The sequence below is a fragment of the Elaeis guineensis genome, chromosome 3, assembly GCF_000442705.2.
Source record: "Elaeis guineensis isolate ETL-2024a chromosome 3, EG11, whole genome shotgun sequence".
NCBI classification, from domain to species: domain Eukaryota; kingdom Viridiplantae; phylum Streptophyta; class Magnoliopsida; order Arecales; family Arecaceae; genus Elaeis; species Elaeis guineensis.
Genome location: NC_025995.2, coordinates 117,942,682 through 117,955,119, shown reverse-complemented (window position 1 = coordinate 117,955,119; position 12,438 = coordinate 117,942,682). Strand labels below are relative to the sequence as shown.

At 37.8% G+C, this 12,438-nt stretch overlaps 1 protein-coding gene across 1 annotated transcript; it reads right to left on the bottom strand.

Moving 5' to 3' along the window:
• Positions 1-352: 352 nt before the first annotated feature.
• On the bottom strand, positions 353-1,407 carry LOC105040588 (uncharacterized). The gene has a single exon (XM_010917177.4). It carries the CDS (start codon positions 1,366-1,368, stop codon positions 577-579), a length of 792 nt encoding a protein of 263 aa, XP_010915479.1. The 5' UTR covers positions 1,369-1,407; the 3' UTR covers positions 353-576.
• Between the last annotated feature and the right edge of the window lie 11,031 nt (positions 1,408-12,438).

The following is a 12,438-nucleotide window of genomic DNA, read 5'->3' as shown; positions in this document are numbered from 1 at the left end:
TTCCTCCAAAACAAATATTGATTGCCTTCAGCACTTGAATAGCCCAACGACCTCTTTCAGTTGCATTAAAGTATTCTGCAATCATAACTTGCGTACGACCAAAGAAAGGCTTCAATCTAGGACCGAAAACACAGTGGTTATACAAACATTTTCACTAGGTTTTGGTGTTTGATGATGATTCAATAGAAAAGCCAAAAGTTTGATGCTCAAACTCAAATCTGTGCTACAACTCCGACAATAAGCCAGTACAATTCTTACCAGAAAAAAAAAAAAAAGTCAGTACAACATTTAGTTCCTAGCCAACCGCAGCAAGAGCTGTACGCACCTTTATCAATAGTTGAGCGTTACCTACTTCAATAAAAACTAAGAAACTTTCTCCATTATATATCTATTTTCCGCCTATTATACAATCTCAACATTCTATTTATATCGGAGAGAAATCGAGAAAATACAAAGACTAGAAGCCGAAGGTCTGAAAGGAAATATATTTCGCTCGCGATATTTACAATTGATTCCCAATAGTATCGAATCCAAGTTCTTAGAATAAACTGGACGGCGGTGATCGGCGCCTCACCATCATCGGACGGTAGAGGCGACCGCGTGGGCCCAGGACCGGAGGTGGTCCTTTAGGTCCACCCCATCCGCTGCCTTCGGGATCCTCCAATTCTTCAGCGGCTTAAGCGCCGCCACTGCCGCTGCCGCCTCCTCCTCCTGCTGCGCGTCCCACGCCTCCGAGAGGTACGGCCTCAAGATCGCCGACTCGTCCACCTCCTCTGAGGTGCAAGACGAGCCCTCCGCCGCTGGTTCGCTGTCTCCGGCCGCCCGCTTCCCCAGCCGCTGGAGACCGGGCACGATCGACAGCAGCCTGGGGTTCACCTCCGCCTCGGAGAACGTAAAACCCAGATCCATGAACCCCTTCACCTCCTCGGATTCCAGCTCCGGTAAGCTCCTGCTGCCCCTCTTAATCCTTCTCCTTCTTCTCTCCCGCCGCCTCCGCTTCGTCGCCACAGTCCAGTTCTCGCCGCCGCCGGCGGTCGCCCCCACAGGACCTTCTTTGCCGGACAGGATTGTCTGGAGCTTGCGGGTCTGGATGCGGAGCTCCGCTGAGAAGGCGGTCTCGTCGCTGAGAGATAACCGTCGGTAGCGGCGGAGGAGAAGTGGAGGGCGGGAGGCAGGCGGCGGCTCTGAGGATTGGGATTCAGCGTCCTCCCCATCCAGAAGAGGCGGAGATAGCGCTGGCGGTGGCGGCGGCGGCGGCGGCGGCCCGGGAGAAGGGCTGAGGATTTGGCGGTGGAACCAATAGAGATCGAAGAGGGTGAGCACGTGGTCCGCGTTCCCTTCCTTCCCTACCTCCATCGGCGAAAACATGACTGTTAGTTGATAGACTGAGGTGGATAGACTGAGGTGGAGAGCTTATAAAGCCGGCAGTGTGGTAGCGTTCGGAAACGACGCTACTTGGACTCTTTATTACAGCAATACCATTATCTCGTTTTAGTTTGGTAATCCACTAATTTCGGTAGGAAGTGATTACCACGTGATTAATTATTCATTGGTTAATTGTGATTAATGTAAGAGATGCGTTGCAGTGGTCCGGCGGAGATTTGGATTGTGGAATGAGACAAAAGGAGGTGTGACTGTGCGAGGGGTCCCGTGGAGGAATGTTTTCTCTCCGTTGCTACTTGGGAGAAGAAAGGCGTGACAGCGATGGGTTAGCTGTTGAGAATATTCTCCACGCGAAACCGGATTCCGCCGTAATTTGGATGGGGATTACGGATAGTGGAACCCGTGGGCTGCTCTCAGCTGGCTTTTTTTTTTCTTTTTTTTTTTTTGGGGGTAAATCTGCTCTCAGCTGTTCGGTGACCTGCTGTCAGCTGTTACGGATAATGATCATTGATCCTGACTTTTTTTTAAAAATAAATTTCTCATGATAACTACTGCGGGAGGAAATTTGGGTTACGTGGGATCTCCCACTGGATCCGGCCAAACGGAGACTGCCGGGGAAAGGAAAAGAGGGGGCGAGAGAATATCAGACGTGGAAGACATAGGGATCACGACCATGACTTCTAACGGATGATATTTTTAGGATACATTTGATTGCGATGCATCCAATTATAATATAATCTGGTGATTCATAAAAAATATTTATTTAAAAAAATAATTATAAAAAAATAATTTTATTATGTTTAGTTGGTAGAAAAATTATTTGATTACTATATTTGATTGGAGCTTATATAGAAATATAATGAAGTTTATAAATATTTTTTTAATATAAAATATTTTTTTAATATTAAAATGATATTTTTATATAATGACTATAATCATAAAGTATTTTACATAATGACATCTCCATCTTAATTTTTTTATAAAATTTTTTTATTAAATAAATTGAAAAGGAGTTTTGATATGGTGCTCTAAAAGATATTTTAGTTTTTTTATTGTTTATCTAGTTTTAATCGTCAGATTAAATATATATTTCAAATATTAAAATTATTTTAGATCATAATTTTTTTTATTTCAAAACATCTTCTCTATGGATAGCTGCCCAGGGGGTGAGCGCATAGAGGAAAAGCCACGGGCAGCACACCTGGTGGGCTGGGGGTAGGGTGGTGTGGGGAACCACAGCGCTGGGGGGATGGGTGGGGGGTGCGCATGCAGAGTAGCCACGGCGAGGGGGAGATCGATGCGCAGAAGAACTATTGCAATTGGGGATGGGGGGACCATGGAGAAGCCGTGGATACATCGGAAGGGAGGTAGTGCACAGAGGAGCACGAGCTCTTAGTGGGGGTGGGGGTATGGAGGAGTTAGGAGCGGATGGGCCAGGGGGGCAGGGCGCTGCGTGAAGGAGCCATGGGTGGCACCCTCAAAGAGGGGTAAGTGCGGAGCAGCCATAGACAACAAGAGGAAGAATAACAGAAAAAATATAATAATAAAATATTATTTTTTAAAAAAATAAATATATAAAAATTATAATGTGTAATACCTTAAATATCTTTTATGATATTTCATCATAAAGGAGCACCGTTGCAAAATTCTTTAAAAAGACATCGGAATGAATTCAATGATTACATATGTAGCTTTATTGGAGATATTTTTGTCAAGTATGGATTACCACTACATGAAAATTTATCAAAAATCAATCTCTTATGGTATTTATTTGACATTCTCTCTTCGAAAAATAAAAGCCCATCAATTTTTTGTCATCTTTTTCTTTCATTTTTTCATACCAAATATGGTAATCTGACATCGAATTCATTTTTCCATATCAGATTACCTCAAATCAAAATGAGCCTTAAAATTTTTTTTTGATGTTCTAATCACTTTACCAGTCATATAAATATATTTGATTTTATTCATGATTATACATGTATATTTTAATCTCACTGAGATGCAGAATAATCTATCTTTCACTATTATGCAGTAAGCAGTTGCCTTCATTGATCATTTCTCTAGGTATAATATGATTTATTTTGGTAGAGATAGGTTAGAAGTCTTTAACCATTTTTGTTAGTTTAAAATTCTTATTGAACATCTCTTTAAACATACGATTGGTTATTTATTGGTTATTTGAGACCTAACAATGGTTGTAGTATGTTTTCAAAAAATTCACTAACCATCGGAGCAGCTATGGCATATCTAGGTGGCTTATCTGGCCATGTACTACTAAACAGAACAGTATGACAAGAAGGGAGATTAGACATTTATTTGAGATTATTTGTAATATGATTAATGCAGTAAATATGAAGGATGTATTTTGGACACAATGCTTGTACATAATGGTATATTTCACCATCATGGCACCTTGGATGAGTATCAGTTACATGATTCTATATGAAAAATTATTTGGGAAAAGTCCTGAGATCTCTCATCTCTTATACTTGGATTTGTTTATTTTGTGCATGAATACTAGTGTTTTCCTCACAAATTGGATAAGAAAACTGTCGGGTACATATTTCTTGACTATATTGAAGCTAGAAAGGGATAAAAATGTATTAATTCTGAGACAATGAAGATTGATAATTCTATACATATTGTCTTTGTTGAGAGTTCATCTTAATGGCCTCCTAATGGGTCTTCTTTTTCCGTTGGTGATTCCGAATTAATCTTTGATGGAGTTTCGATATCTCAAAAAAATAGTACGGCAGAAAAGCAAGTCAGTTAGCCTTCTCCTTTTCCAACCAATAGCCAAAGTCTCCTCTATCTCTGTTCTGCTCTAAAAATCCGAAAAATCCATGAAAATAGGTATGCAAGGTGAATTTTCCAAGAAGATATTGGAAGCTTTTGTTAGAGAGGATAAAATTATGAGATTATGTAATTGTAAACCAGATCTCTAAAGTATCCACCACTATTGTAAGGAAGCAAGAGTGAGAAGGGGTCCGTTAACATGTATAGAGATTGCGATTATCCTTCTATTGTTTATTATTATATATATATTTGTTGTTAGTAAGTTAGATCTACTTCATATGATGAGGCAAAAGTATTGATATTTAAGAGGATGCGATAGAATAAGAGATTTTAACTCTTAAGATGAATAAAGCATGGACCTTAGTTTCCTTGCCTAATAGTATTTTTTCTGTTTCTCGTAAGTTAGCGTACAAAGTGAAAAGAAAGAGGGATAGTTCTATTGAATGCTACAAGTATGAGCTTGGAGTGAAAGGGTTCTCACGGAAGCATGAGGCAAACTGCCTAGTTGCAAAAGTGACCATAATCAAAGTGATTCTATCCTTGATAACTAGCAAAATTTGGTCCTTGTGGTTGATGAATGTGGACAATAATTTTTATATATTGATCTGGACAAGAAGATTCATATGTTGCAGCTACCTAGATTTATTGGCTCCCCTCGTCCTAAGTTTATTGGCAAACTAAGAAATGCATTATATGGTTCAAGCAAAAATCTAGTGCATAGTATGAAAAAATGAAAGAATATTTGTTATTTTACAATTATTTTTTATCATTTGCAAATTCCAGTTTGTTTGTGAAGCATACAAGCACATGTATGATTATTGTTTGTCTTTATCTTGATGACTTGATACTATGATATTGATGAGGTCCAAAGTGCTCACAACAAGCTACTTGTATGGTTGGAGACAGAGGAATTTAGTGAATCGAAGTATTTTTTTCATGATTAAAATAGATAGACTTAAAAATGGTTATCGTATTTGCAAAAGAAAATATGCACTTGTGGATAAGTGTGGACTAGCTAATTGCAAGTACATGCAAACTTCATGTGAGACATATTTAAAATTATGCAAGAAATATGGTTAGTTTCTAAATGATCCTATCATGTATAGGTAGGTTGTTGCTACTTTGATCTACTTGACTATATTGTAAGGAAAGATGTTTCTTCTCTAATAAGCACCATCAAGTGGCATATGCAAAATCATAGGCAACAGCATCTCGATGCAGCTTTATGAATCATGATACTAACTATATCATTCCACTTCATTGTGATAATGTGAGTTTCATAGCATTGGCAAGAGATCCTTTATTTCATGCAAGAATAAAATATATTAAAGTTCATTATCCCTTTATTAGAGAAAAAGTTGGAGACGAAGAGATTGATTTGATTCTAATCTCAGTAAAATATCAATCGGCAGATATTTTCACTAAATGATCAGTGACCAAGCACTTTAAAGTTTTGTCTGGTAAGCTTGATATTGTTAATGACGGGTTGGCAACAATGGGAGCGTTGAAGTCATTCCAAACTCATATTATAAGAATACTTTCGTTAATTGTTATTTTGATCCATTAGTGTTGACCTAGTTTAGTTCGAATGAACCTCCGGCTCCATGGACCTGTGTTGTCCGGTCAAGTGTGAGGTTGTTTGTTTCTTTATAGTTTTATATTAGTGGAAAAGGACAATTTCCTTGCTAGTCGGAGTTGTTCCAGCTAATAGAAGTCTGCGAGAGGTGTCGGGGTCTAGGTAGTGTCTGGGACAGCACAGAGAGGCGTCCTTTGGTCTTGCGGCAGGAGTATTTTTTGTGACATTCCTATGAATCATCCTTTATCTAGCGGAAGCGGGAGCTGAATTATCGTCATTTCGGCGTGTAACTTTTCATTTATAAAGTTTGTTCTCTCTCTCCAATTTTTTTCTGGTATATTGTTATTTTTGCAATTGTTTAGTTCTTTCATCATTTGATCTCGAACTGGTGCATCATCCATACAAGGGTATCGTGCCATTCTACACTTTTCCCCTCTTTAATTTACTCTTTCCCCTTCTCACTCACTCTCTCTCTCTCTCTCTCTCTCTCTCTCTCTCTCTCTCTCTCTCTCTCTATATATATATATATATATATATATATATATGTATGTATGTATGTATGTATTCCTTGGAGCCAAGCAAATCTTGCATCCTAACCAATCTCAACCATTATTTGGTTGGCTTTCCTCTCTTCATAAATTTATGATTTGTTAATTCATCTTATGAATCCCTAATGATTTTTATGATCTGATAATAAATTTCATGGACAAGATTACATTCGCTTTCACTTCGTTCAACGTGTCGAAGGATGAGGGTGTTCGGCCTATCCTACCAACCCTACAGCTCAATCACCATGTCTTTTGGCATAATCTAGCCACCAGTCAACATGTAGCCATCAATAAAAAAATTACACGCCGACACCATCAATCAAATGGTGAAGATAATTAGAAAAATATATGGAAGCAAAACACAAAATAATCAATATTTCTCTGGTGACGATCCATTATGTTGATCAACCTTATCTATCTGACAGGCCGACACCTAATGAATACTCCTCAACTTTGTCCAACAAATTAACATGAAAAAAAAAACTTAAAATCATGGGGCTTTGATGCTATAACTACTCAAAAGCAGAAAGGAGCATGTGATTTGCAGATTTGGGACGCCCATTGTTGTTATGCTTATCTTGTATGAATCAAAAGACAAGAGGTACCTTAATCACTGGCACGAGACGAAATGGTGGGCACTCCATGAAGTATTATTAGATGATTAAGCTTTCTGTTGTACAAGTTTTATAAGACAATATAACATAGATGCTCAGAAAGATCATGTATATTATTATAGATAAGAATTCGGCCCATCACGTAAGATATTGTATGCTCAAATCTATGGGCCTCATAGTTTTGCCCTTAAAAGAAGGTCTATAGGCCTCATGATTTTGCTCCTTAAAAGAGGCCTCATATGAGAAGGGTTTTTTCTTTTTATATCGATGTGGGACTATTGGTATCCTTCACATTATTAGAACCACAACAGAGCCCTCAGTCAAGGAGCACTTCAATATGTACAATCTGAAGAGCTCCACAATCAGTCGAGGCGGACCTCGACCACTATCTGGGGTGACATTTTTGTAAATAAAGATTCGATCTATTGTCCACTCTGGTCTATGGAATGGTTTTGCATTTTAAAAGACATCTCACATGGAAAGAATTTTTTTCTTTCTTATAAGCACAAGTCTCTCTTGACTCACAATCGATGTAAGACTAATAGTATCCTTCACATTATTAGAACTACAATAAAACTAATGATGGATTTGTGCGGATTTGGATCCTCCTTTCGCAAGATACATTCCGTCCCTACCACGACATCCACGCGCAACTAGACTTTCCAACTAGCGTTTTGAGTTCGTTAAGTGCTATTGATGTTATAGGGTGTTTGAGCTAGAAAGATTTTAAAGAATGTCATGGACTAGCTCGAGTTGGGTTTTCTTCAACTAAACCAAATTGTTTTCAGTAACTTTACATGGCAGCAGCAGGAACAACAACAAAAAGAAGAGGATACGTAATCTATTTCGTTCTTTTTGGTAATGAATGGCCTGAAGCACAAAGTAAAATAGCTAGGTTCAATCAATTTAAAATCCATGGCTTATTTTGAAAAATTAGGAAATGTTTGGATTCATGGGTTGAGATCATTTTTTTTTATCTTATGGGATTTGGATCGGCTCACTCGTCAAACTTCTGGATATTTCTCCTAGATATTTCTGAATACAGGTCTAATGGAAGCTCATTTTTCCTAATTGTATGACCTAAACAATGAATCATATTGAATTTTGGGCTCATGAATCCAAACAGACCCTTGTACTTATCTTTTCTCCTCCATAAAGATCTATTCTCTAAATTTATTAAAATATAATGACATGCACCATTGCAAAACCCATGTATATTTGCTTCATCATTGGTGAATGCCATGCTCTACTTGCAGCAGGTTTAATTTCTTGCGCCCAACGATTCCATTTTCCACTTCCCTTAATGCTGTTCTCTGAAGTCTTTTTTTTATTCTTTTTTTTTTTGAAGAAAAAAAAACATTGCAACTGAGCATCTCTGTTGGGTCGATTCGTTTCTTGCTACTCTCCAAACTTTTCCCTGTTGGCTTGGAAACTTTCAGTCTCTATATTTCACCCCCGACACCTAGACACTAGGCCGTGAAAGAGTGGACCGGTTTGGTGGTTAGCATGTTGTACAGCTTCTGATTAATTCCCCCGATGAATTCGATAAAGTCTCCCCTTTTTTAAAAAAATGAAGTATAAATTCTGTGTAGATATGACATTTTCACATTTATTTCCATTCTTGAATCAACTGTAGCATGGATTTCCAATGATAATTAACTAATTAGTAATCTAATATCTCATTTTAAGTTATTTATATATATTGTGGTTCTAATAATTTGAAGGACATTAATAGTTCCACATCGGTTATAGTTTAAGAGGGACTCGTACTTATAAAAGAAAAAAATTCTTCCCACGTAAGGCATTTTTTAAGGGACAAAACCGTGATGCCTTGGGCCAGAGTGGACAATGCCTCACGTAATGGGCTGATACTGATCCGCAACAATGTCGTGCCAGGTAGGGGTCGAGATCCATCTCGATTCTCTAGAACTGAGGTTCATCTCGACTGACTGTGGGGCTCCTCGAACTGTACACATTGAAGTCCTCTTTGACTGGAGAGCTCTATTGTGGTTCTAGTAATGTGGAGGGCATCAATAGTCCCACATCGATTGTGAGTCAAGGGTCCGTCTCGATTTTCTGGGTTGAGGTCCGTCTCAACTGACAGTGAGATTCTAATAATGTGGAGAGCACCAATAATCCCACATCGGTTGTGAGTCAAAGATCCATCTCGATTTTTTAGGACTGAGATCCGTCTCGACTGACTGTGTGACTCTTCGGACTGTGCACATCGGAGTTCCTTTTGATTGGAGAGTTCTGTTGTGGTTCTAATAATGTGGAGGGCATCAATAGTCCCACATCGATTGTAAGTCAAAAAAACTCATACTTAAGAAAAAAATTCTTCTCACATGAGACGTCTTTTAAGTAGTAAAATCGTAAGATCCATAGATCAGAATGAATAATACTTTATATAATAAGTCGAGCCCTTATCCAGGTCTCATCACATCTATTTGAGGTTTGAAGATACGAGCAGAGGCCTCCTAGCTAGCCCACGATTACTTGATTTACATATAGACCCTATCTAACAAATAAAATAGTATAAAACTAAGATTTTCTTTATGCAGGCAGGGCCCTCGTAAGCGCGTACAAAGTTGTCTGAACCCTGAACCACTGTTGCTGGTTTCTCGTGTATTTGTTTACTTAGTAGCCATATAAGCAAGAAATGTTCCGAGAAAAAAAAAATAAAAAGAAAAAAAATTCTTTGTATATCACGAGTGGTGTAAAAAATTTGATGTGGGATGCACCATTTTATACATATTTAATACTTACAATTTTATTTTTTTATTTAAAAATTTTATATAATAATTTTTTTTATTTTTTAAAAAAATTATGACATCCTGCGACATATTATAATTTTCTATAGGTAGGATGTCATAATATAGTCCAAAAAATTATGATATCCTTGTATATTCTGATATTCTGCGTCAAATTATGACTTCCTACATGTAGGATGTCATAATGTACACAGGATATCATAATATGGTTTAAGATATCATAATATAGAATGATCATTTTTGTCCAATTACTTTTCAACGTGTATTTAATACCTACAGTTTACTTTTTCATTTAAAAATTTTGAATGACGAAAAAGTCTCTATTCTTTGAAAAAAATTATAATATCTTGTACATATTATGATACTATGTGTTATATTATGATAATCTGTGGACAAAAATTATGACTTTTTACATGCAAAATATCATAATATGGATATAAGATGTCATAATTTTTTCAAAGAATAAGGATATTTTATCATTCAAAATTTTAAACAAAAAAGTAAACTGCAGACATTAAATGCATGCTAGAAAATGATGACTACATGGACCAATCGAATAAGACGGTGCGCTCCATATCAAATTTTCTATATTGCCCGCGGTGCACAAAGAATTTTCCTAAAAGGAAAAGGGACCATGTTCTAGGCTCATAAATGTTTTTGGCCTGAAGAGTGAATGGCCCGTTTAAGGCCTAGTAGGTGCCTTCGCTCTTGCTGCTTCCCCGCAGCATAACAAAGCTTGGTATCACACCCCCTGGTCCTGGCTAGGGATGGCAATCGGATCGGGTTGGATATAAACGGATCGGATCGGATATAAACGGATCAAGTCAAAAATCTCTAAACTCAGACTCGACCTATTTAAATAAGTAGGTCAGACTTTAAAATTTGAATCCGACCTATTTAATAAACAGGTTATCTGATCTGACCTATTTACTATCCGATTATTATCCAGTTAAAAAAATAATAAAATCTAACATGTTTACAACTCGTTTAAAGAAATAAAATAAATAAAACTTGCTGGTCTCCACCTGACCGTCTTCGCTGCATCTTTGCCTGATCGCCTCTCACTACATCTCCATCCGACCATGCTCTCGCTGCCCCCGGCTCCGACCAATCCGAACTCTCTTGGTCATCTCTGGCTCCGGTGCTCTATTCCGAACTCCATCGTGATCCCCTCCATCGAGCTCTCGACCGCCATCACATGGGCGTAGTGGACCATGGCAACACCGTCCACTGGGTGCTAGCCATTAGAGCAGGAGTAGGGGAAGCGAACGGTGTGCACAGCGGCGGAGTGGGTGGAGAGGAGAAGCCTATTGTTATCGAGAAGGGAGAGGAGGGAGCGAACATGGAAGAGGGATTTGACGGCGGCGTAAGTGGTGGTGTTGGGGAGCACCTCCGTAGAGGTCGAGATCCATCTCGATTCTCTGGAGTCGAGGTCCATCTCGGCTAATTATGGGGCTCCTCGGACTGTACACATCGGAGTCTCCCATGACTGGAAAGCTCTATTGTGGTTCTAGTAATGTGAAGGGAACCAATAGTCCCACATCAGTTGTGAGTCAAAGGTCCATCTTGATTTCTTGGGGCTGAGATCCATCTCAGCTGATTGTGGGGCTCTAATAATATGGAGGGCATCAATAGTCCCACATCGGTTGTAAGTTAAGGATCCGTCTCTATTTTTTGGGACTGAGGTCCACCTCGACTGACTGTGAGACTCCTCGGACTGTGCACATCAGAGTTTTCCTTGATTGGAGGGCTCTGTTTGGTTCTAATAATGTGGAGGGTATCAATAGTCCCACATCGGTTGCGAGTCAAAAAAATTCGTATTTGAGAAAAAAAATTCTTTCCATGTGAGATATTTTTTAAGCGGTAAAATCGTAAAGCCCATAGATCAGAATAGATAATACCTTATATAATAGGTCGAGCTCTTATCCAGATCTCCTCACATCTATTTGAGGTTGGAAGATATGAGAGAGGCCTCCTAGCTAGTCCACGATTACTTGATTTACATATAGACCCTATCTAACAAATAAAATAGTATAAAAACTAAGATTTTCTTTATGCAAGTAGGACCCTCGTAAACACTTCATGTATTTGTTTACTTAGTAGCCATATAAGCACATCAGAGAAATATTCTGAGAAAAAAAAATAATAAAAGGAAAGAAAGATTCTTTGTACATCAAGGGGTATAGAAAATTCGATGTGAAGTGCACTACTTTATGCACATTTAATACTTGCAGTTCATTTTTTCGTTTAAAAATTTTGTATGATGAAAATACTTCTATTTTTTAAAAAAATTATGACATCTTGTGACATATTATAACTTTCTATACGCAGGATATCATAATATGGCTTAAAAAATTATGGCATCCTATATATATTCTGACATTCTATGTCAAATTATGACTTCCTGTATGTAGAATATCATAATGTGACACAGGATATCATAATATGGCTTAAGATATCAAATATAGAAGGGACATATTTGTCCAACTACTTTCCAACGTGCATTTAATGCCTGCAGCTTAACTTTTTCATTTGAAAATTTTGAATGACGAAAAGTCTCAATTTTTTAAAAAAATTATAATATCTTGTGCATATTATGACATTCTGTATTATATTATGATAATTTGGGACAAAAATTATGATTTTCTACATGCAAAATATCATAATATAGACATAAAATATCATAATTTTTTAAAAAATAAAAATATTTTTGTTATTCAAAATTTTAAACGAAAAAATAAACTGCA

Bases quoted from the DNA above. Each gene is read 5' to 3' on its own strand.
- LOC105040588 (XM_010917177.4), bottom strand. From the start codon at position 1,368: ATGTTTTCGCCGATGGAGGTAGGGAAGGAAGGGAACGCGGACCACGTG.